This window comes from Diceros bicornis, chromosome 8, assembly GCF_020826845.1.
Source record: "Diceros bicornis minor isolate mBicDic1 chromosome 8, mDicBic1.mat.cur, whole genome shotgun sequence".
Lineage (NCBI taxonomy): Eukaryota > Metazoa > Chordata > Mammalia > Perissodactyla > Rhinocerotidae > Diceros > Diceros bicornis.
Genome location: NC_080747.1, coordinates 7,931,103 through 7,953,660, shown reverse-complemented (window position 1 = coordinate 7,953,660; position 22,558 = coordinate 7,931,103). Strand labels below are relative to the sequence as shown.

Sequence of the window (22,558 nt, the reverse complement as noted above, 5' to 3'; positions counted from 1 at the left end):
ACGCACCGCTTCTCCGGCCATGCTGAGGCCGCGTCCCACATACAGCAACTAGAAGGATGTGAAACTACGACATACAACTATCTACTGGGGCTTTGGGGGAACAAAAATAAAGGAGGAGGATTGGCAATAGATGTTAGCTCAGAGCCAGTCTTCCTCAGCAAAAAGAGGAGGATTAGCACGGATGTTAGCTCAGGACTGATCTTCCTCACACACATAAAAAAAATAATCAAAAAAAATAAAGAAAAACTAAATATTAATTAAAAAAAAAGAGAGAGAATGTGATAAGAACATTTTCTACTTATAATGTTCCAATGCAGACTAACAGCATGAAACTATAATCCAATTTAGGAGAATTAAGTCTCTGAAGAAGCAAAAACCCTGCAGACCATGTGAGCAGTTCTTTGGTGGTTTTGCATCATCTGAGGGTAAAATTTAAAACGTAGAACACTGAGTGTACTAGACGACCTTCAGGCAGTCTTTCATAAAACAAGCCCAAATGAGGGAGTTGAGTGTTGAGAACCCTCAGCTGAACAATATTCATTCAACCAGCGCCTATCAAGAACCCATTTGCTCACCATTGGGCCTTGTGCCTAGAGCTAGGGATAGATGGAAGAATAGATATATCCCCTGCTCTCAAAATACTTACAATCTGTTCCAGGACACAAATTTACGGACAGATGACTGCAAATGCAACATGTGTGCCATAAGGAAGATAGGGAAAGCGGAAAATAGACCTCTTCTTTGGCTGAGATGCTGCTGAGTCATGATTTTGGGTGCAATTGATGTGGGGGGGGGAATCTTCTAACATTACATTTCTCTTTGAGTGAGAATGTTAACCTGTGTAGAAAGAGCGAGCCTCCTTAGTTTGAATTTGATTTTCTTTCCTCTTTTTCTATTGCCCTATTTTGTAAGAGCAGCAGATAGAATGAGAAGTATGGAGCTAGTTACTTCATTTTGAGCAATTACAGTCAGGAAAAATTAATTGAAATGAGCATAAGATTTCTGGAGAAAAACAATGGCCCAGTCTTTTCAATGTTTTGCGATAACACTTTGGTCTATTTTTGTTGGCAGGCCAGTACCGGACTATTCATGAGCCTCTTCTCGGTTACGTAAGTCAGCTGCTCTCCTTACCTATTTGTCGGTCTTTGATATTTACAAAGTAAGTGGCTTTCTTCAAGGTACTTGGTGAACTAAAAAAAAAAAAGAAAACCTTTTCCAAATGGCATAATTTCCTGGCAGAGAAAACTGCATTTCAATTCTTGAGTATAAAACTGCATTCCAATTCCTCAGCTATAAAACGGAGATAAAAATTAACTCACATGGCCATTGTCTAGATTGAATAAGGTGAAAATACCAACACGTGGTGCTGGCAAGTGTGTGATGAAAAAAGCACTTCCTAACACTCGTGGTGAAATTTTAAATTGGAACAAACTTTCTGGAAATCCATCTCATAATATTAACTAAGCAATATAAAAATGTCCATTTTCTTTGGCCCGATAATACTATGGTTGGGAATTTAAACTAAGGAACTAATCTAAAGTTTTGGATTATACACCCATTTGTATTTTATAACAATATATTTTAAATGGCAACACACTGGAATCATGCTAAATATTCAATGATAGAAAAATAGTTGAATATATTATGATATATTCTTATTATGAAGCCATTAATAATATTTACAAAGAATTTTAATGACTAAAGGAAATTTAAAATTTATGACATAAGCTCAAATATCTAATATTGTAAATAATTTTATTGTTAAATTACATATATATAATTTAAAGCTTTAACTAACATATCTCTAGATGATAGATGGATTAGCCATAGATAGATGATAGATAGATAGATAGATAGATAGATAGATAGATAGATAGATAGATAGAATCTGCCTGTGAAATCATTAGTTCTTTACTGTTTGAAACACTTCTCTAAGAATCAAGTTAAAGTTATGGATCCTCACCCCAGGATACACGCACACACAATCAATCACAAAATATTTTATAAATTAGGAAGTTTATGGGTAGACAATACTGGGCTTTTACTTAAGAACCCCTGAGATTGATAGTAGATAGATAACACATAGGCTAAGAGAGAAACAGATGTAACTCATTGTATTTAAAACAAAACTCTGTCTCTTTCTCTTTCTAGAAAGAAATAAACCAAATATTTATCTTCAGTCCTGGGGGCAAGATTCTCAGGACCTGGTGTGGATTCTCCTCTGAGCTGGGGTGGTGGCTGCTGTTCCTCTTGGGCCCCCTCTGTGCCCCGCCCCTGGGAAGTCTAGCAAGGCGACTGGATGGAAGATGGGCTCTGTCCCGTCCCCAGTTCTTCCAGCAGGCCCAAGACTTTCCCAGAGAGGCTGCGCTGGGGGGAGTCTTGGTGGTTGCCATAAGAGTATATAAATGAGGGCCTTACAATAAATGTCCATCTGTCAAATCCCCAAGGAGTCCCAAGCCCCTGCTCCAGCTCAAACTCACTTCTGTGTGTAGTTCTGGAGGAGAATAGCCTGATCACATTCCCCTCTTTGCCAGGCAGATTGTGAAACCCCCTGGATTTCACTTTCCAGCAGGTTTGCTGTGCCCTAGGCACTTGGTTCTGCTAATACTCCGCATCATCAGTTAGAGGGAGGGGATCTAACATGCCCTGAGCACCTGTCATGGGCAGATGCCTAAGTAGAACCCTTATATACATTTTGCTCAATTAATCTCTGACTACAACCAAATAAGGTAGGTTTAGATATCTCCAATTTACAGATGGAGCATCTGAGTCAGGGAGGTTAAGTAACCTCCCCAAGGTCATAAAGTGGACCCACAATTTAGATCTAGGATGAGTGACTCCATCCTCGATCCACACTGCCTCCAAGAAGGCCAATCTCACCTGCTTTCCCAACTAAGAACTCACAGTCCGAGCCCTGCTTACCTCCTGAGACAGATAAAGGAGGCGGGGCTTCATGGCTCTAATGCCCAGTTGCTGGGGGCAATACAGCAATACAACCATGCAAATGGCCCTACTCCAACTTTGTGTTCAGTGACTTAACTTTTTTCCTTTGGGTCCCCAACCTCTCCCCTTCTACCCTGTTCCTGCTCCTGGGTCACTGTGTTGGTCCCTGGCCCCTTGTACCTGAACTCCTTGAATTTGATAAACTTGCCCTTCATAACTTGCTGATTCCTCAGTTCGTGTAAGACTCAAGCCTTGCTTTCCAAGGGGAGCTTTTGGGTGGGAATCAACGGCTATCACATTGCAAGTCAAAACCATTGTCTTCAGGAGGCCGCCCTCCTTCTTCATGCTGTCCCATGGAGAACACAGACTTACTAAATTGCATTCTGTACCCTTGCTTCAAATGAGCAGAGTTGCTTTGAGCCAAAGTGGAGCCCAAATGGCCTTCCAGATAGGGGCTGGTGAGTCCCCCTGAGCTATTGCTTACCCAGAAATTGGACTTGTCATGTGACTAGTCTTCACCTTTACCAAACCATTTTGATGGAGTGATGATAGAAAAAGTCATACACTTAGAGGCTTGGGGCTAGTTAGCAACTTGCCCAAATACATCAGAGAACTAGAATAATGCAGAGCTAGAATTTAAACTCAAGCCTGTCTAATTCCAGGTCCCTCCACTATAATCAAATCACGTCATAGACTTTTCTGCTTATACAACGAAATGAAGTACACAAAGCACCTAGCATATATGAATACTTAACAAATGTCTGCGGGACTTGAAGAGGAGGAGAGGAACTCATGATTGGCGGCCTTCCTTTATCTCTGACTTTCTTTAATAGTCATTGTTATTACAGGAGCAGTCAGTTGGGGAATGTGCATGAAAATCTCTTGTAACTGGACCTGTTATTCATAGCCATGGCCATTTGAAAACTAGCAGAAACTTTAAGACGTTAAAGATTTTCCCAGTATGTATGTTTCACAGCCTTCTCCTATTGTCAGCCCCTCCCAGCCCGACAGTGAAGCGACCCGTATCCCATGGTTGGCGTTCAAAGGAGACAGTACCAGATGGAGAATGAGTCAGCATTTCAGGGCAACCTCCACCTTTCATCTGGAGATGTTTCTGTCTCCTCCCTTTGAGCTCCTGGCATCACATGACACTCTGCTTAGATCTTTCAAAATGTCATCACTTATTAACTAAATTACATGGTGGCACTTGGATTCTCTCTTTGTCCTAAAAGAAGACAAAAACCATTTCTATAAACCAGGGAAGAGGTGAGCGTTTTGAGACCCAGGAAGGAAAAAGGATCTCTTGGTAGCTCTGTATGGTGGATGAGGAACCTTTCTGTATGAGAGATCATCAAGAGCAGGGTCCCTGCTTAAACATAGCATGATGCATGGGTGCAGATTCCAGAATTTCCGTGATGACAATTACATCTATTGTGGACTCGTACCCAGCTCTGCCATTCCCAGTTTTCAGAGCTGAAGCTTATTACTAATATATAGAAATACAACTTAAATTCTTATATTTCTCATGTATCCCAACACCTTGCTGAATCGTTTATTCTAATAATTTTTTAGTGGTTCCTTGGGATTTTCTATATACAAGATCATATCATCTGCAAATAGATCCCTTTTCTGCTTTTAAGAGCTCATGCAATTATGTTGGGTCCAGGATAATCTCCCTATTTTAAAGACAGATAATTAGTAATGTTAATTACATCTGCAATATCCCTTCACAGCAGCACTTAGATTATTATTTAATTCAATAACCAAGGATGGGAGTATTTGGGGATATCTTTAGAATTCTGTCTACCACAAGAATTTAACTGCCCCAGACCCCAGATTCTTAAATCTTCAACCCCCAGCTAAGAGAATCCATATCACCCCCTAGCTAGCACTGTAGCCTGTAATCTTTATCATCATTATACCTTCCCTTGACTCACTCAAATGCTGCCTCCTGCTTAGGAAAGGAACTTTGCTGAAGTCTTGGATGGAGCAAAAGACCACGGGGATGATGATGACTATGAAGACCCTGAGAGTCATGTGGCAGAGGCATGGCAATCGATGAAAATTTTACCAGCCAGACCTATAAATGAATCTGAATATGCAGGTAACATTTGGGGCCTAAAAAATGAAAATGCATGTCCACACCACAATATTGCATAGTAATTAAAGCTGCAGATTCTGAATTAAATAACTCTAGGTTAAAATCCTGCCTCCATGACTTACTAGCTGTGCGACTTTGAGCAAGTCTCTAAAAATCATTTTCTCTATCTCAAAATAGGGTTCATAGTAACAGAACTTACCCCAGAGAGTTCTTTTGAAGATTACACATATGATGCATGCTGAGTTCTCACCAGAGCACTTGGCACAGAGTCAGAGCTCTAGAACTGTTGGTTGTTATTATCACGATGTTCTTCCTGAGTCCTAGGGACAACTGATGAGTGTGGCAGAGGGTGGACAGGCAGGAAGGTGGTCAACATGGGAAACATTTGGACAGAGGTCTCATAGTGGGGCCTAGAGTGAAAGGAAGACTTTCTAACTTGGTTGATTCATTTTGCAGTTGGCCAGCAGATGAGTAGCACTAGGCATGGAAGCAAATTCTAACTTGTTAAGAGTCAGGGAGACCTAATTTCACAGCCACGTTTGCTTCTTTCTAACTGGGGCACATTGGGCAGCAATTCTCTGAACCTTAGATGTGGCACACTGCTATAAGGGAAAACAGGAAGCTGTGTGATTTCTGAGGGCCTGACCCAGCGAAATGAATCTGTAGAAGGTCCTCTGAGAGAATCACCTTGGAAATAATGATGATATTCCTTTGTTCATTCACTCAACAAGCATTTTCTGAGTATCTACTCCATGCCAGTTCCCATGTTAGTATTGATCAAGTGACAGAAAGATGAACAACGCATAATCCATGTTCTCAGGAAGGTTACAATCTAGTGGCAGAAACAGACAGATCAACAGATAAATGTGATAGAACAGGTTAAGTGTGTAATACAGAAAGGAGAGCCAGGGGTGGGGTGTGGGTGGGTGGGATATGGGAAGATTTTCAAAGGCCGTGACAAGGCCCAAGCCTTGAAGCATGTGTAGAATTTCCCAGGTGGTTGAGGAAATGAAGGATATTCAAGTCCAGACTTGGGCATTTTTGTGTAGGGACCAAGAGGAGTAATTTCTCCTCTTTGAGCCTCAGGCTCCTCATCTGTTAAGTGGAAGTAGAATTGCTTGCCTCATACCTACATTGTGACGATTCAATGAGTTTTTAGATGTGCAAATATTTTGTAAATAGTAATATGCTGAGTCCACATAAGGTATGACTTTAAATTTTTCTCTTTTCATAGATACACGCTATTTCAAGGGTGCGACGGACGCTCCTCTTTCCTTAGATGCCAAGACATCTATCTCCCTGGAGGGGCAAACCTGGAATATGCGGATGAGGCTGGAAGAAGTGAGTAAAGGCTTGACCATGTGAACCAAACGCGTGTAATGTAGGGCACTTCCTAGCAGCCAGGAGCTTCCCCATCTGGCATTCCCAAGGCATCTAGTTAGGTAAAGCCCAAGGAGGTGCAGGGAGTGGTTCTATGACTGGTGGGATCACAGTCCTGTGGAATAAGCACCTAGAAGGAAGGAGAACTAACGTTTGATGAAGATTTTCTGTAAGCCAGGTATCAGGCTAACGACTTTCACATGCATCTCATCTGATGTTCATCCCGTTCTCCGGAATCAGAATTTGAACTCAAATCTTTTGGATAATAATATATCATTTTGCCCGTATTCTAGGCCCAACGTTGCCAACAGCTAACTGGATGGTGTTGAGTAAGTCACACAAGCCCTCTGAGCCTCTTTGTAACCTCAGCTACAAAACAGGAATAAAAATCCCTACCATGCTGACTTCAAAAGGCTGTTTGGAGACCATGAAAGATAACCTTATGAAAATATCTTGTAAATGCAAATGCTCTAAACTCACATATAGAATTTTATTTTTAATCACACTTGCTAATGTTTCATTTTATTAATGCAGAAATGCATAAAATACAAATTAATCACCCCTGGGGTTGCAGGGTTTTTGGTCATAGTGTCAATATTTTCTATGCAGATGTATTTCATCCAAAGGAGTCTTTGTTGTATAGTATATACCTGGTTTTCTTTTCTTTTCACTTTAAGTTCTGGCTATAAAATGATTTCCCATGTGATAAACAAACTTTAATAAGCGTAGTCTTTATATCATACCCCATTATGGGATTTTTAATTATTTTACTTAGCCATTGAGTTGGTAAACAGTGTGAAATTTCTTTCCTGAAAGATCATTTCAATTTACCCTTCCCGAAGCCCTATATGGGAATGTCCACCTCATAGAACTCTCACCAAAACTGGCTATTACTTTATTAATCATATTTTTAAAAAAGATTTCACTGTTCTTTTTTTTTAATTTGTACCACATTTATTAGTGAATGTGAACATGCTTTTGAATATTTATAACACGTTCTTCCTCTTGCATTATCTGTTACATTGTTTATCTATTTAACTTGATAAATTGAGGGACTCTGTTAATATTAAAGAGAAGGAAACTACAAATTTTACCAAGTGATGTCATTCACACAGAACACATCCAATAGAGATTGGGAGAGCAAGATGAGGATGAAATATTGAACACTTCCTCTTTACACAGGCACCAAGCTGAACACTTCAATCATTCACTCAACAAATTCAGTCAAGAAATATGTGTTGAGTGCCTGCCATGGACCAGACACAATTATGGTCTCTGGTATGCATCGGCAAACAACCAAGGCTCCGCTCTCATGAAACTTATATACTAGCGGGAGGAGGTCGGTAATAAATAAATAAATAATAAATAGATAATAGATATGTGCTTTGAAAAAATAATTAAAGCAGGGTAAGGGCATTCAAGGTAGGTCTTTCTGAGTAGAGATGAGAAGGAATAAATGACATTTAATCATTAAAACAACATTGCAAGATGAGCATTATAATCCCCATTTTAATAGCTCCAAGTTTGTGAGCTCTGTCTCTTTGGGCCAGTTACTTACTCTCTCTGAGCCTTTATTGTCTTAGCTATAAAATCTCATAGCGGTTATGATAACACATACAGAGCAGGGGGCCTGGCACAAAGTGATCAGTCAATAGATGACATCTCCTAGAGGACAGGGACCTTTTTAGCCCCAGCACAAAGCACAGTGTCTTTCTGTAAGAGGTTCTCAATAGATATTAGTTAAATGGATGAAAATGACCAAACAAATAAACCCTCAGTCATTTGAACTGAATCTTGAAACATAAATAGCTGTTTAATAGGAAAAGAGGCCCAGTCTTTGCCCAGTTTGACTTCTGTTCAATGGAACCCTTTTCCAGTCTATCCTTCAAAGTTCTCATGTGAATGTTTGCTACTGTCACTGAGATCTGCAACTGGGGCCGCCCCACAGGGGCCATTTGACAGGGACGAGGACATTTCAGGGCGCTCATCACTGGAACATAGAGAATATGCAGGGAATTTTAGTTTTCTGTAGGAATTTTAGCATGATTGGACCAGTGGCTGAAGACACAAGTTCTGCTCTGGTTTTAAAGGAGTAGAGAATTCTGACCTGAAAAGTGAAGCTTTTCTTTCCTGAAAAATCACTGATAATCCCCCTTTACATGGAAGTAAGCCTTCATGAGAAGAGTTTCTTTCTCATAATTCTCATTTGATTTTTTAAAACAACTCTGACAGAATTTAAGCCTCCATTCTTGTTCCTTACATTCTCTTCATATTATTTTTGTAGCTCCTGCTACAAAATAAATTTCTTCCTTTAGCTAGATCACTTTGCAAGTGGAACTATAATCCAACCTGTGAAGTTAAGTGAAATCATGAGAGAAAAAGGATATACGAGGCGTGCCACAATTTTGGCCTGGAGGGAAGTTGTTTGAAAAATTAAATAAGAGCTTGGCCTTGATTCAGACAAAGAGGCAGTTTTGTTTTTATAATCAGTGTTTGAATAATACAGTTTTTATGGTAAGCTGATTATATTTTTTATTATGACCTCAGTCTCAGGAGTTAACTCTTATTAGTTATTATTTATGTTGAAATTAAACTATCTGTGAAATGGAGCTTCAATAACCCTTATAGAGGCCAGTTCTTATCAGACTCCTTAGGTTGGTTACAACCGTCTTGAACCACTAAACCACAGCCCATATGTCCATTTATTGAGCACTCACTGTATATTAAGCACTGTGCTTAACAATGGGGATAAAAAATGAGCCAGTGTCTACAGTCTAATGAAGGAGGCAGTGGCCCAAATTGGCAATGTGGATATAATTTGAAGTGCTGAGATAGAGGTGAGCACCGGGTTAAAGAGCACCACGCTGCATCAGTTGGCCCAGCCAGAGGCTTTCAAGAAGCCTTCTGGAGGAAGCAATGCAAAGCAGTGTGACACCAATAATACATTGCACTGTAATCAGTGGTTCTCATCAGGACCATTTTGCCCCCTAGCGGACATTTGGAAATGTCTGGAGACATTTTTGGTTGTCAGGACTGGAGGAGTGCTACTGACATGTAGTGGGCGGAGGACAGGGATGCTGCCAAGTATCCTGTAGTGCACAGGGCAGCCCCCAACAGCAAAGAATCATCGGGCCCCAACTCTCAATGGTGCTGAGGTTGAGAAACCTGTGTTATAGTTAAACTTGTGTTATAATATGTTGTAAACTCAGACCTGTGTGCATGTCCAAGTCCTCCTTTAGAATCCAAGCTCTTACCCTTCTTTGTTCCCTCGTAATCTAGCATCGATGCAGGTATACAATAGGCATTAATAAATATTTATTTGATAGAAAATAGGAGTAGTCCTGGGAGATAGGAAGGAAGTATTCCTGGGCCCAGGATTCTGTACTAATACCATCAGAGTGCACCTACCACTGGGGGAGATGTAGTACAAAGAAACTCTCTCATGCAAAAGATCCAGTTTGATCCAAATGGATCCAGTGTAATTTGGCCACCAAAGGGAAAAAGAGCAGGAATACTAAGGAAGCCCCTTCTCTAAGACCCTAAACATATTAGGTCCCACCTAAGACAGAGACAACAGAGAACCCCACCTGCTTCCATGACCAGGCTGGCAATGGGAGGTGGGCAAGAGCATTGAGAGAGACCCTCTTTGTGGGGCAGACACAGAGAGAAGGCCGAAAACTGAGAGTGCAACAAGAACATTGAAAAAACTCTCCAGCACCCCAGCCTCCACAGGGTAACCCTAGAGGAATTGAAAGCTGATGGAACAATGAAGGAAGTCATAGCAACAACAAAATCCGAACCACACTCAACTCTTGACCAGACTGACCAGCAGCAGAGCCATGCCCTTTCCAGGCATAAATACTGTGGCTCAATGTTCCGCAGAGAAAAAGAGGTGGACAGTCAACATCAGAAGCTAAGAGATAACAGGAGGCTCGATGACTCTCCCGCTCATCCACCCTGGCCACTTCAACTTGGAGCCAATAAAGAGTAACACTAAGACCCTGTGTTAGTCAGGGCTCTCTAGAAACATAGGAGATGATAAATAGATAGAGACATAGAGACATAGACATATAAATAAAATAGTGATTGTGGAGGCTCAGCCCCACAATTTATCATTTGAAAGCTAGAGATCCAGTAGAATAAGTTCCAGTCTGAGTCCAAAGGCCTGAGAACCAAGGGAGCCAATGAGATAAATCTCAGTGGAGGGCAGAAGACCAATGTCCCAGCTCAAGCAGTCAGGCAGAGAGATCGAATTCTCCTTTCCTCTGCCTTTTTATTCTATTCAGGCCCTCAATGCATTGGATGATGCCCACCCACATTGGGAGGGCAATCTGCCTTACTCAGTCTACTGATTCAAATGCTAATCTCATCTGGAAACACCTTCACAGACACATCCAGAATTAATGTTTAACAAAATATGCAGGCACCCTGTGGCCCTGTCAAGTTGACACATAAATTAACCATCATAGACTCCAATATTGACTCAGGCTTGAAGGCTTTCAAAGGCATTGGGCATCTTTGTGATGTCTTCATCATCTTCTTCACCCTCGTGTCTATCAATTATATAGCCCTTGATAGTTCATCGAAGCCTTTAATAATATTAAAAATGACAGCTAACAATTATTAAACTTGATTGGTGCCACACCCTGTTCTAGGCACACTACACTGTGTGTCTCATGTAATCCTCCCACCCTTATGAGGTATCAGTACTTTTGTTACCTCCATTTCACAGGTGAGGAAACTGAGGCTCAGAAGGTTAAGTGACTTGCCACATTTTCATACAACACGTGATGGAGGTGAAATCCCAACACAGGCATCCACCTGAGGCCACACACGGATCTGCCTGCTTGATCACTTGCATGTACTTAATCATGTATATTGATCTTCATGATAACTCAACGACATGAATTGACTAAGTATTTTCTCTATTAAAAAGATAAAAAGGGGCCGGCCCGGTGGCGCAAGCGGTTAAGTGCGCGCGCTCCGCTGCGGCGGCCCGGGGTTCGCTGGTTCGGATCCCGGGCGCGCACCGACGCACTGCTTGGTAAGCCATGCTGTGGCGGCGTCCCATATAAAGTGGAGGAAGATAGGCACCGATGTTAGCCCAGGGCCGTATTCCTCAGCAAAAAAAGAGGAGGATTGGCAGATGTTAGCTGAGGGCTGATCTCCTCACAAAAAAAAAAAAAAAAAAGATAAAAAATCTAAGGCTTATAATATGGTAAACACCTTTCCAAAGTTTTACAGCAATAAGAGACAGAATTGGATCTCAAACCCAAGTGTTTTATGCCAAATACCGCCTGAGGCCACTATACTCGTCACTGGCACAGCAATACACATATTTACACATATTGACTGACAGCCAATCATTGACATGATGATGACAGAAATCACCATCTCTAAGAATGATGATGGGAACTCATGCCTTTATCCTTGGGAATCTAACCGTACAGAGTGGCAGGACATTATATGGTATCATAGTCACAATTGAGAGATAATGGTGCCACATTGTCTTCTACAGGTGGACAAACCCACCTACAAGGACATCAGAAGCCAACATGTTAAAGGTAAAGTCAAGTCAAAAGTTTGAAATATATGTATATTTATTTGCTTTCAAGATCCTCTTGAATTTTTGTTTGTGGCTATGGATTTTCTTAATCAAGGTGATCTATTAAATTATCCTTCATGAAATAACTAATTTTGAAAAGGCTCCCACACATCTTATGCCTTTTTATCACCTTACCTTATTGATGAAGAAATTGATTGTGAAAACTCATGTTCCCTGTTGTGCAATTTCAGAAAAGAATTGTTTTGAAACATAGATTGCATTAAATATATAGCTAAGTTATTTCTCTAAGCATACTCCCAGTAAAATCACAAGATAGAAATCTAACTTTAAAATGTTGATTAATTAATATGAAAACAGTTTTTAAAGCTTTAGGCAAAGCAATTCAATTTGGAGGTGAAGATACAGGTAGGAAGCTAAAAGGAAATAATCAATTTCAGTAGTGCTGGAAGCACAAATGGCAGACAGCCAAAGAAATTTAATTGGATCGTATACATTATAGCTCCTCTCATCATTTCCCCTGTGCCCCCATCTTCTCTTATAATGTCCAACGGGAAAAGATGACAACCACATGATTTACATTCCCCAATAATTGAAACATATCAAATTCATCTTTCATGAATCTAATGCTATATTCTATAACATAATACTAACATCACATTTTCTTTAATAGGAAAGTGTAATAGAGTCCTAACAGGAAACAGATAGCACACCCAAATTAGGATAATTTAAGGAACTTTATTTACTAAGGAACTATTTACTAGGTGTGTGGGGTGTAAAGGAAGAACAATGGATGGTGCAGGAACTGGGGCTAACAGCAGTGGTGCTGTCACCACCTCTAGGCCCAAAGGGATGAGGTGATAGTTACGGAAAACCAAAAGGAGCACCCTACCTTGAGAGGAGCAATGACCATTGATAGAGGAACACCACCAGCCCAAGTGGTCCTCACAGCAGAGAAGCCAAGGGAATACATGACTGATCTCCCTCTCATCTCCTGCTGGGACTTCCCAACAGCCGAACCAGCCAGAAACCAGAAGGCAGGGCAGCCCATATGTGGTCAAGGCTGGTTGGTCCCCCAGGGTGGAGAGTAGAGTGGAGCAGGGTGAAGAAGGTAAAGGATGGACCTAGGGGGCAAAGAGAAGATACCCATAACAGGCAGCATGTGGAAGGAGCAATGAGGGTAGCCAAAACCCAAGCTCTGCCACTCCCAGGCTGTGTGGCCTTAAGTAAGGCACCTAACCTTTCTGAGTCTTACTTTTCTCTCCATTAAAATGTGAAGTGGGCAGGGCTTTTATGACTATTCAATTCAGTTGCATTAGCAGAGACGGGAAACAATGCTGTTCCCTAGTCCATCTCTCTTCTCCATCCTGCACAGCCTGACAGATCTTTATCTTCCTTCCACTCCTAAACCGCCCCCCCCAAAATAGGGGAGATTTCATGTTGTGCCTCTTTAGTCCTTAAAAATGGCAATACCTTCGATGTACACAGCACTTGATTCAGAGCTCTTCTCCATTAACTGATGTATTTAGTCCGTAGAAACACCAGGTGACTTATGTAGAGAAAGTATTTTCATGCCTCTTGACCAAGAAAGGGACCAGAAGCACGGAGGAATCCCAGATCACATTATATATAGACATTTTGGTCTACAACTGACCGCATATATGACAGTGGTCTCATAAGGTTAGTGCCATATAGTCTAGGTGTGTAGTTGGCAATACCATCCAGGTTTGTGTAAGTACCCTCTATGATGTGCGCTCAATGACGAAATCGCCTAATGATGCCTTTCTCAGAACGTATTCCCATCATTAAGCCATACATGATTGCATAAATGCTCTAGGTCATAATAGAAACTTCATAGGCATTCATTGAAAACTGAGTCCTGGGGAGAAAGCAGAAAGAACTGAACTTCACAATCCCTCTCTTTTTCTTTAAATTCCAGTGTAGACTCTACCTTCACTTCTTTGATTGTAGAAGTTTCTTTGACTACTGTTCTACACATCATTATGTCTGTTTGACTATTAGAACAGTTCTAATCCCAATTCCAACATGGGGGGATTCCCCCCACACCACCAAGCAATTCTCAGACACCAGGTGAGTGTCCTACAATTCAGCCCAATTCTGACACTATCTACCCAAAGATAGCATCAGATTTCACAAGTTAAGGGCTCAGTCCTACAAGACCGCCCCCAACTATCACTTCAGATGGCAGTTGCAAGCCCAGGTTGTTACCTGTGCTTCTGACCAACTGGCTATAGATTGGAGGTTCCAATGACCCCCCTCCTTAGGTACAATTAATTTGCTAGAGCAGCTCACAGAACTCAGGGAAACATTTTATTTACTAGATTACCAGTTTATTATAAAAAGATATAACTCAGGAACAGCCAGATGGAAGAGGCACATAGGGTACGGCATGGGGAAAGGGCACAGAGCTTCCAAGCTTCCTAATCTCCACCTGTTCACCAACCCGGAAGCTCTCTGAACGCTGTCCTTGTAGGTTTCTATGGAGGCTTCATTCCATAGGCATGGTTAATTAAATCGTTGGCCATTGGGGATTGAACTCAATCTCAAGCCCCAATCTTCTCCCTGGGGGGAGTGAGGAGGAGGACGGAGGAGTAGAGGACTGAAATTTCCCACCTGCTAATCACATCCCTCATCCTTAGGTGGACCAAAAGTCACCTCCTTAACATAACAAATAGCTCTCATCACTTCGGAAATGCCAAGGGATTTAAGAGCTCTGTATCAGAAATAGGGACAAAGACCAAATATATATTTGTTATTATAAATCACACTGTCACAACTATCTATCCATATATTTATTTATACTTTGCTTCAGCTCACAAAGATATTGGAGTAGTTAACAAAAACTTTCATGGTAAAATAGCAGAAAATAAAAATCATAGGGAAAATCTAGATAGACTATATGACTAAGATAAAGATAAAATTCAGGATCCTCAGGCACACATCACTACATTCTATTAAAATTAAACTACTAGTTTGCCTCTGAGCTTCCCAGTAGTCTAAGCAAAAAATGAAATCACACTTATTTGATATTAATTGCCCGTAAAAAAAAGCAAACTAATTCCTCAGGGAGAACAACAAGGACATATCTTTCAGAGTTAAGTTATTGGTGTCAATTTTACAGGGAATGTTGGCTGATATATGGGTACCATGGCTACAAAAATATGATTGTTTTTTAAAAGTAGACCCAGTGTAAACTGAGGCTGTAATTACAGAGAGGACCTCAGTGAAAGTAAGGCTCACAGAAATTGGGGCTTGTAGGGAGTAGGGGAGGTTGTGTAGGAAACTTCAATAAGAGCTATTTCCTTTACATCTTCTTTTCCTACACATCCATAATTAATGGTTCTCCATTACCACCCAGAGCTCTAAGTTACTATACAGAGAAGGAATCTGAAAGGGGGGAAATTAATATGAATACACCCATTTTGAGGATCAGGCATCTTACTGGAAAATGCTTGAATGATTTATGTGTTTATTACAAAATTCTGTATTTTTGATGCAAACACATTCTCAGATAATTTATTCATTCTCACAGAATGTCATAGAAAAAACATATCAGGTGGTTCAGTAATGGTAGAATTTTATGGTGATATTTTTCATCAAGTTGAGCAGTTATAGATTTATGTTAATGTACATTTCATGTCATTTTTCTTGTGATCATATTCTGACATTATCTGGAAACTGTGGGATTTCAAGCACCTATCTTCCCTGAAGCTTGACTTTTTTTTCATTCCTAAAAATAAGTAAAAGTTTTATTTGGGGGCAAAGTATGTACATAGTATAAGTTGTTTGCAATGAACCGTTAGTATTAACCACAGATCCAGAAGAAACTATTTTCTTTTCAGATGAGGATACCTGTAATATTCAAATATAGTGTGGCTTAGCTTCTTAATGCTGAGAATAAAAGAGGCTAAAATGAATTTCTCTGTGCCTTAGATGTGAACCAGGCACAAACTCTGAACCATTTACCTTTGAGGGGACAAGCATACCACATACAAGAATGAAAAGAAGCAAAATAGAATTCTACATAATGCCATCCAAAGACCTTTCTGCTCGGCTGATAGATGAATTTAGATGCCAAAGAAATTGGAATCAGAGATGATTTTAGAGTTAATCTGGTTCAACTCCCTCATTTTATGCAAGGAGGCTTAGCATGAGAAGCGGGGTGGTGGAGGTCGCAGAGCTAGCGGAGAGCCTAGACCAGAACCCAGTGTTTGGTCAACTATGGCAATGTTTCCAGAGTTTTGCTGTATTTGCTAGTATCTAAAATTTATCCTGCAAACTCTCGCTCCTATTCCTTGACATCCCCCTCATTGGAACTATGCAGTTTAGTGCCAAAGACACAAATTGAGGGATGATGCTGTCCCCTGGTGGCAGAACACAGCAACACAAAACACTGCAAAAACAACGGATTTCGGCATCCTATAGATCATATCCTTAACAAAAATAACATGCTTTATTTAGGCCACAGAGATGATCAGAAATGAATTTAAAATTATTCTCTTACCGTTTTAGATTTAAATTTATTTCAGACACAACCCGTGGCTCAAAAGCAACAGAGGCATTGATACAATACTCAGATCAAATTTAATGTTATAAACTTTGTAAAATCACTCATTGAAGGGACTACAGGACAGTATTTTGTCTCACCACCACACAGAGAAAATAATAAGGCTCATAGAAAAGGAAAGACGTCTGATAACTGCTTGATGTAGCAAATATGTTTTCTGATAGAGAAATATAAAGTAGCCCCAAATAAAGGAATTAAAAGCAAGGGAGTTACAACATTGTGTGACAGCTGCTGGGGTAGAAGGTGACTTTGTTTGAAATTACTTTGTGCCAGGGCACTGAGTTACATAAGACCTTAGATCATCAGGAGCCCCCAGTCTGGCCAGGTCGGTACTAAGTGTTATGGGAACTCAAAAATGTGCATACTTAATTCTGTCCCCAGGAAGAATTGTGTCTCCCAGGAAGGCTTCACAGAGCAAGGGGCATTGGACTAAGGTGTGAGACAATGGCCTCAGGGGAAGCTAAACATTATTTTTGATACTCAGAAGCTGCTGAAATGTGGTTGCATGAATGCTGGACTGGGAGGCAAGGAGCCCTGAGTTCAAATCCCATTGTTACCACATTCTGACTGTGATATCTACAAGGAACTTAACCTCTCCGAGTTTGTTTCCATATCTATAAAATGGAAGAAATAGCACCTACATCATAAGATATTCATCTGTTTTAAAGGCGATAACCAACACAAAACCTGTAACACAGTTATTGACACATGGTGGGCCCCAGACAAAGGGATATTGAACCACACTAATGATTCCCAAAAGTTCTTTCCTCCCTCTTTACCCTCTGCCTTTCTCCCAGCAGTAGAATGTCTTCCTGACTCTCTGTAGGCTGAAACTATCTCATGCTCTATCTACTTGGGTGTTTAGCATACAAAATAAATCTGTTACAGACTAATATAAAAATAATCTGTTACAGACTAATATAAAAATAACCTAGGGGCCGTCCCATGGCGCAGCGGTTAAGTGTGCGCGCTCTACTTCGGCAGCCCGGGGTTCACAGGTTCCAATCCCTGGTGCACACCCACACACTGCTTGTCAAGCCATGCTGTGGCGGCATCCCATATAAAGTAGAGGAAGATGGGCACGGATGTTAGCCCAGGGCCAATCTTCCTCAGCAAAAAAGAGGAGGATTAGCATCGGATGTTAGCTCAGGGATAGTCTTCCTCACAAAAAAAAAAATAACCTAGTCTCCTCAATCACAAAGACCAATGTTTGTTAAACATTGTTTTCCCTACAGCAAACACATAGCACCATGCTGGGCACATAGTGGATATTTATTAATTAAATTAACTCTAAAATTTAGCCCATTTGAACAGTGTCTTACGTAAGCATTGCCAGGTGTCATAGGGCTACCTAGAGACAAGCCTGCGACTCTCAATCATGCATTCCCATTATGTGGGGGCCTATGGAGGGGCAAGTGAGAAGCCTAGGTTGCTTCTGGCCCCATCTTTGTCTCTGCCTCTAAATTTAGGCAAATGATATTCCCTCACTGGGCCTCAATATCCCATCTCCAGAAATATAATAGAACACAGTGGTCTAACATTTCGTGAATCTATGGATATGGTTCATACATACAAGTCCACCCACCCACTGCCCATGTCATCCCCCTGAAGTCTTAGTCCTACCTTTCACCCTACCTGCTCACCTTTCCTCCATTGCCTAAGATACCCAGGTCAGCAGAAAAGACATCTCCCCAGGCTTGTTTTGGAAAGATGCTTCTATCCCACGTCCATCACTACCTCAATATGCTGCTGTTGAAGTACATGTTCAAGTACATGTTGAAGGACATGTCCTAAGAAATTATACTTTCTGACCTCATTTAAGGATGTGGGAGGGACATACCTCCCACAGATTTATTTTGTATGCTAAACACCCAAGTAGATAGAGCATGAGATGGTTTCAGCCTACAGAGAGTCAGGAAGACATTCCAGTGCTGGGAGGTATGTCCCTCCCACATCCTTGGCTTTTCCCACCTTAATCCCTCCTTGCTCAGCCCAAAGAATGGTTTCAGCAATTTATTGCTGGAATTAATTTCTGAAAGTTTCAACAGACTTGGAGAGGTTTCTCAAACAGGCCTTGTCAAATATACATTAGCCACTTGGATCATAAGTTGCTTCTTTGGGCTCTTCCATAATTAATCATTAGCACATGAAATCCTAATGGTTCACTTTCATATATCATAAAACTCTTAGACACAATAGATACTGAGACTGAGGCCAAGTTTTATCCAAGTGTGTACGGAGTCTTTCTCTAATTACAGAACATTACACTGATGGTATATTTCTGAAAGTCTTGATTTTCATGATCATATTTCATAGATAAAGTACATTGCATACATTTAACACAAATTGAATGGTAGCTAAGTAAAAAAAAATGTTATTTTATTTAATCCTAACCATCCAAGGAACTATACTTCATTATCTGCATTTTATAGTCATGGAAACTAAAGCCCAGAACATTTAAATAACTTGCCCAAGGTTACTCAGTAAGTGATAGAGGTGGGATTAGAACCCAACTTGAATGACTTCAGAGATTCCATTTGTGACCACTCTATTGTGTCATCGTCCCTTCTATCAAGAAACAAATTCTTGGATCCTACATACCTTCTTTTTCAACCATTTAAATCACAGATGACGAAACCAAAGCTCAGAGAGGCAAACAGTTTGTATTAAGATACTCAGATCAATAGTAGTAGCGCCAAAACCAGGTCACAAGCGTTGGTAAATGCTTAGCGACCGGATCTCAGAAAAAAATGTATAAGAACAAAGTTGGAGGACTGATGCTATTCAACTTCAAGTCTTACTATAAAGCTACAGTAATGAAGACAGTGTGGTATTGCTAAAAGAACAGAGAAATAGATCAATGGATCAGAATAGAGAGTCCGCATACAGTCAACAGATCTCTGACAAAGAAGCAAAGACAATACAACGGAGCAAAGATAGTCTTCTCAACAAATAGTCCTGGAACAACTGGACATCCACCTGCAAATAAATAAATCTAGACACAGACCTTACACCCTTTACAAAAATTAACTCAAAATAGATCACAGACCTAAATGAAAAGTCAAAACTATAAAATTCCTAGAAGATAACATAGGAGTAAACCTAGATGGGTTTGGGTCTGGTGATGCCTTTTTAGATTCAGCACCAAAGACATGATCCATGAAAGAAATCATTGATAAGCTGGACTTCACTAAAATTAAAAACTTCTGCTCTGTGAAAGACAATATCAAGAGAATAAAAGCATAAGTCACAGACTGGGAGAAAATATTTGCAGAAGACACATCTGACAAACAACAGTTATCCAAAGACCTCAACAGACACCTCACCAAAGAAGATATACAGATGGCAAACAAACATATGAAAAGATGTTGCACATCATATATCCTAAGGGAAATGCAAATTAAAACAATAATGAGATACCACTCCACACCTATTAGAATGTCCAAAATCCAGACACTGACAACAGCAAACGCTAACGAGGATATGGCACAACAGGAACGCGCATACATTGCTGGTGGGAATGCAAAATGGTACGGCCACTTTGGAAGACAGTGTGGCAGTTTCTTACAAAACTAAACATACTCTTGTCATATGATCCAGCAGTCAGACCCTTTGGTATTTACCCAAAAGAGCTGAAAACTTCTATCTACACCAAAACCTGCACACAGATGTTTACAGCAGCTTTATTCATAATCACCAAAACTTGGAAGCAACCAAGATATCCTTCAATAGGTGAATGAATAAATAAACCATGGTACACTCAGACAGTGGAGTATTATTCAGTGCTAAACAGAAATGAGCTATCAAACCATGAAAATACATGATTATTAAATGCATATTATTAAGTGAAAGACGTCGATCTGAAACGGCTACATACTGTATGATTCCAACTATATGACATTCTAGAAAAGGCAAAACTATGGAGGCAGTTAAAAGATCGGTGGTTAGGGGGAGGGATGAATAGGCAGAGCACAAAGGATTTTTAGTGAAAATACTCTGTATGATATCATAATGGTGGATATATGTCATTATACACATGTCCAAACCCATAGAATGTACAACACCAAGAGTGAACCCTAAAATAAACTATAGACTTTGGGTGATTATGATGTCATCGTAGGTTCATCCTTGGTAAAAAAAAATGTACCACTCTGGGGAGTGATGTTGTAATAGGGGAGACTATGCATATGTGGGGGCAGGGGATATATGGGAAATCTCTGTACCTTCCTCTCAATTTTGTTGTAAGCCTAAGTAGTCTTTATTTAAAAAAAGTAATTATGCTCATCACAGACATTTTAAAGAAAAATGTTGCATCTCAAGAAAAAATGTATGTATACGCATGTATATATGGTTATTATAAATTTTACTGATAAAAGGATGTGTAGCATACAATTGTAAAATAATAGTAAAACACACAACACTCTTTATCATAAATTCCATATAGCCAATTGATTTTCACAGAGTGCTTTGCTGATTTTTTCCAAGCTCTTATATCTATAGCCACACTATGGCTGCGATTGATATAAGGACATGAACGACTTCTTAGCTGAGTCAGTAATAGTTTTCGAATACTGGAATTATATTTCCTCAATTTTCCTCTTTTCACAATGTAACGGCACAATGCACAGACACAACACACTTTTAAATTTAATTCACTTTATTAACATTTTCTCCATCACTTTCTTAAGTTTAGACAAGCAGCAAAACAATAAATCAAATGCTGATTTGTGGCATTTGCCAGTTTCTGTGGTGTAAATACCCCCACTATGGCAGATTTCAAGCTACCAACATGATTGGTGAACATGGAGTTGGGAAAAGATCTCATTTCATAATATTTCCACCATCGACACAATAGAGGTAAATAACTTCAACAGCAAAGAAAATAGTAAAATGTAGTGGAATAATTAGGAAGTCATGCGTTTTGAGCATGTGTTTCGTTTTGGATATAACTTAAGTGTACGTTTATATAATTTATTTTTCAATAACGGCTGTGTTGTTGCGAAATTCCTGAAAATGTAACCACCAGCTCTTGTAAGCTGGTACATGCTGCTCCCACACGCCACAAACAGGTTTCGCGATACTTGCTTCTTCCGCAGGCCTTGCTTTAAGGCCACAGAACCCTGTGAGGTTGACAACTTCTTTGTGGTTTCACCCTAATGAGTTATGGAAGTAATAGTCAAATCGGGTCCAGCAGATTCCACAGCTATGCTGTGCCGACCTCACTACATTACCTCCCAAGAAGCAATAAATTTTGCAACGGAAGTGAAATCTATCGTCTCGCAGACTGAAGAGCAGATAAGGACACTCTCTGGGCAGACGGTGCTAATTACACGATGGCCACCAGATGGCGAGCACGCCAGCCTCCTCCCAGTGAAAACGGCTGTCTTCAATTTCAAGACGGAAAAGACGCGGAAGAAGAACAGTTTGGGTCTTTCTGGGACATACAGAGAACTTTTCATAGCATTTGAGAATATTTGTGTACTTCATCAGGAAGGTAAATTGCCATCTTCCCTCTAATTTTCCATTACACAATAATACTAGTAACAGTGAGCATGCATGAAAAAGGCATGTACTTGAAGTGCATTAACGCATTTATTCCACACATGAATTCCCCTGAAGTAGGAATAACCATTTCTCTCTTTTCCAGATGAGAAAACTCAGCCGTTCCTCAGCTCAGGTGTTTATTTCATAAATATTTATTGAGCATCTGCTATGATCCTGCCTGTACTAAGGAGCAGAATTAAGATTCAAACTTAAGAAACTCAGCTCCAAGTCTCATCTTCTTCCATTATCCCAAATACCTGAGTTGTTATGACTTTAGTAAACAAGACCCCATCTGTCCCCCAAAAAAGCTGGTGGGATTTCATCTGAATTGTCATCAAAGCTGTGTGACACGTTACTTTGCCTGTTTGATACCGTTTTCTCACTTGTGGAGTCCCCGAAGTTCGCTCCTACCTCTACATTTATAGGATTTCAGTTATCT

At 40.3% G+C, this 22,558-nt stretch overlaps 1 protein-coding gene across 1 annotated transcript in view; it reads left to right on the top strand.

Moving 5' to 3' along the window:
- The window catches only part of CLNK (cytokine dependent hematopoietic cell linker), an 80,148-nt gene that overhangs the window by 19,264 nt on the left and 38,326 nt on the right, over positions 1 to 22,558 (top strand). Inside the window, exons 4-7 of the mRNA XM_058547631.1 lie at positions 1,072 to 1,109; positions 4,903 to 5,047; positions 6,279 to 6,385; positions 11,943 to 11,988. Of these exons, the coding sequence (XP_058403614.1) occupies positions 1,072 to 1,109; positions 4,903 to 5,047; positions 6,279 to 6,385; positions 11,943 to 11,988 (336 nt within the window). The remainder of the gene's footprint in view (positions 1 to 1,071; positions 1,110 to 4,902; positions 5,048 to 6,278; positions 6,386 to 11,942; positions 11,989 to 22,558) is intronic.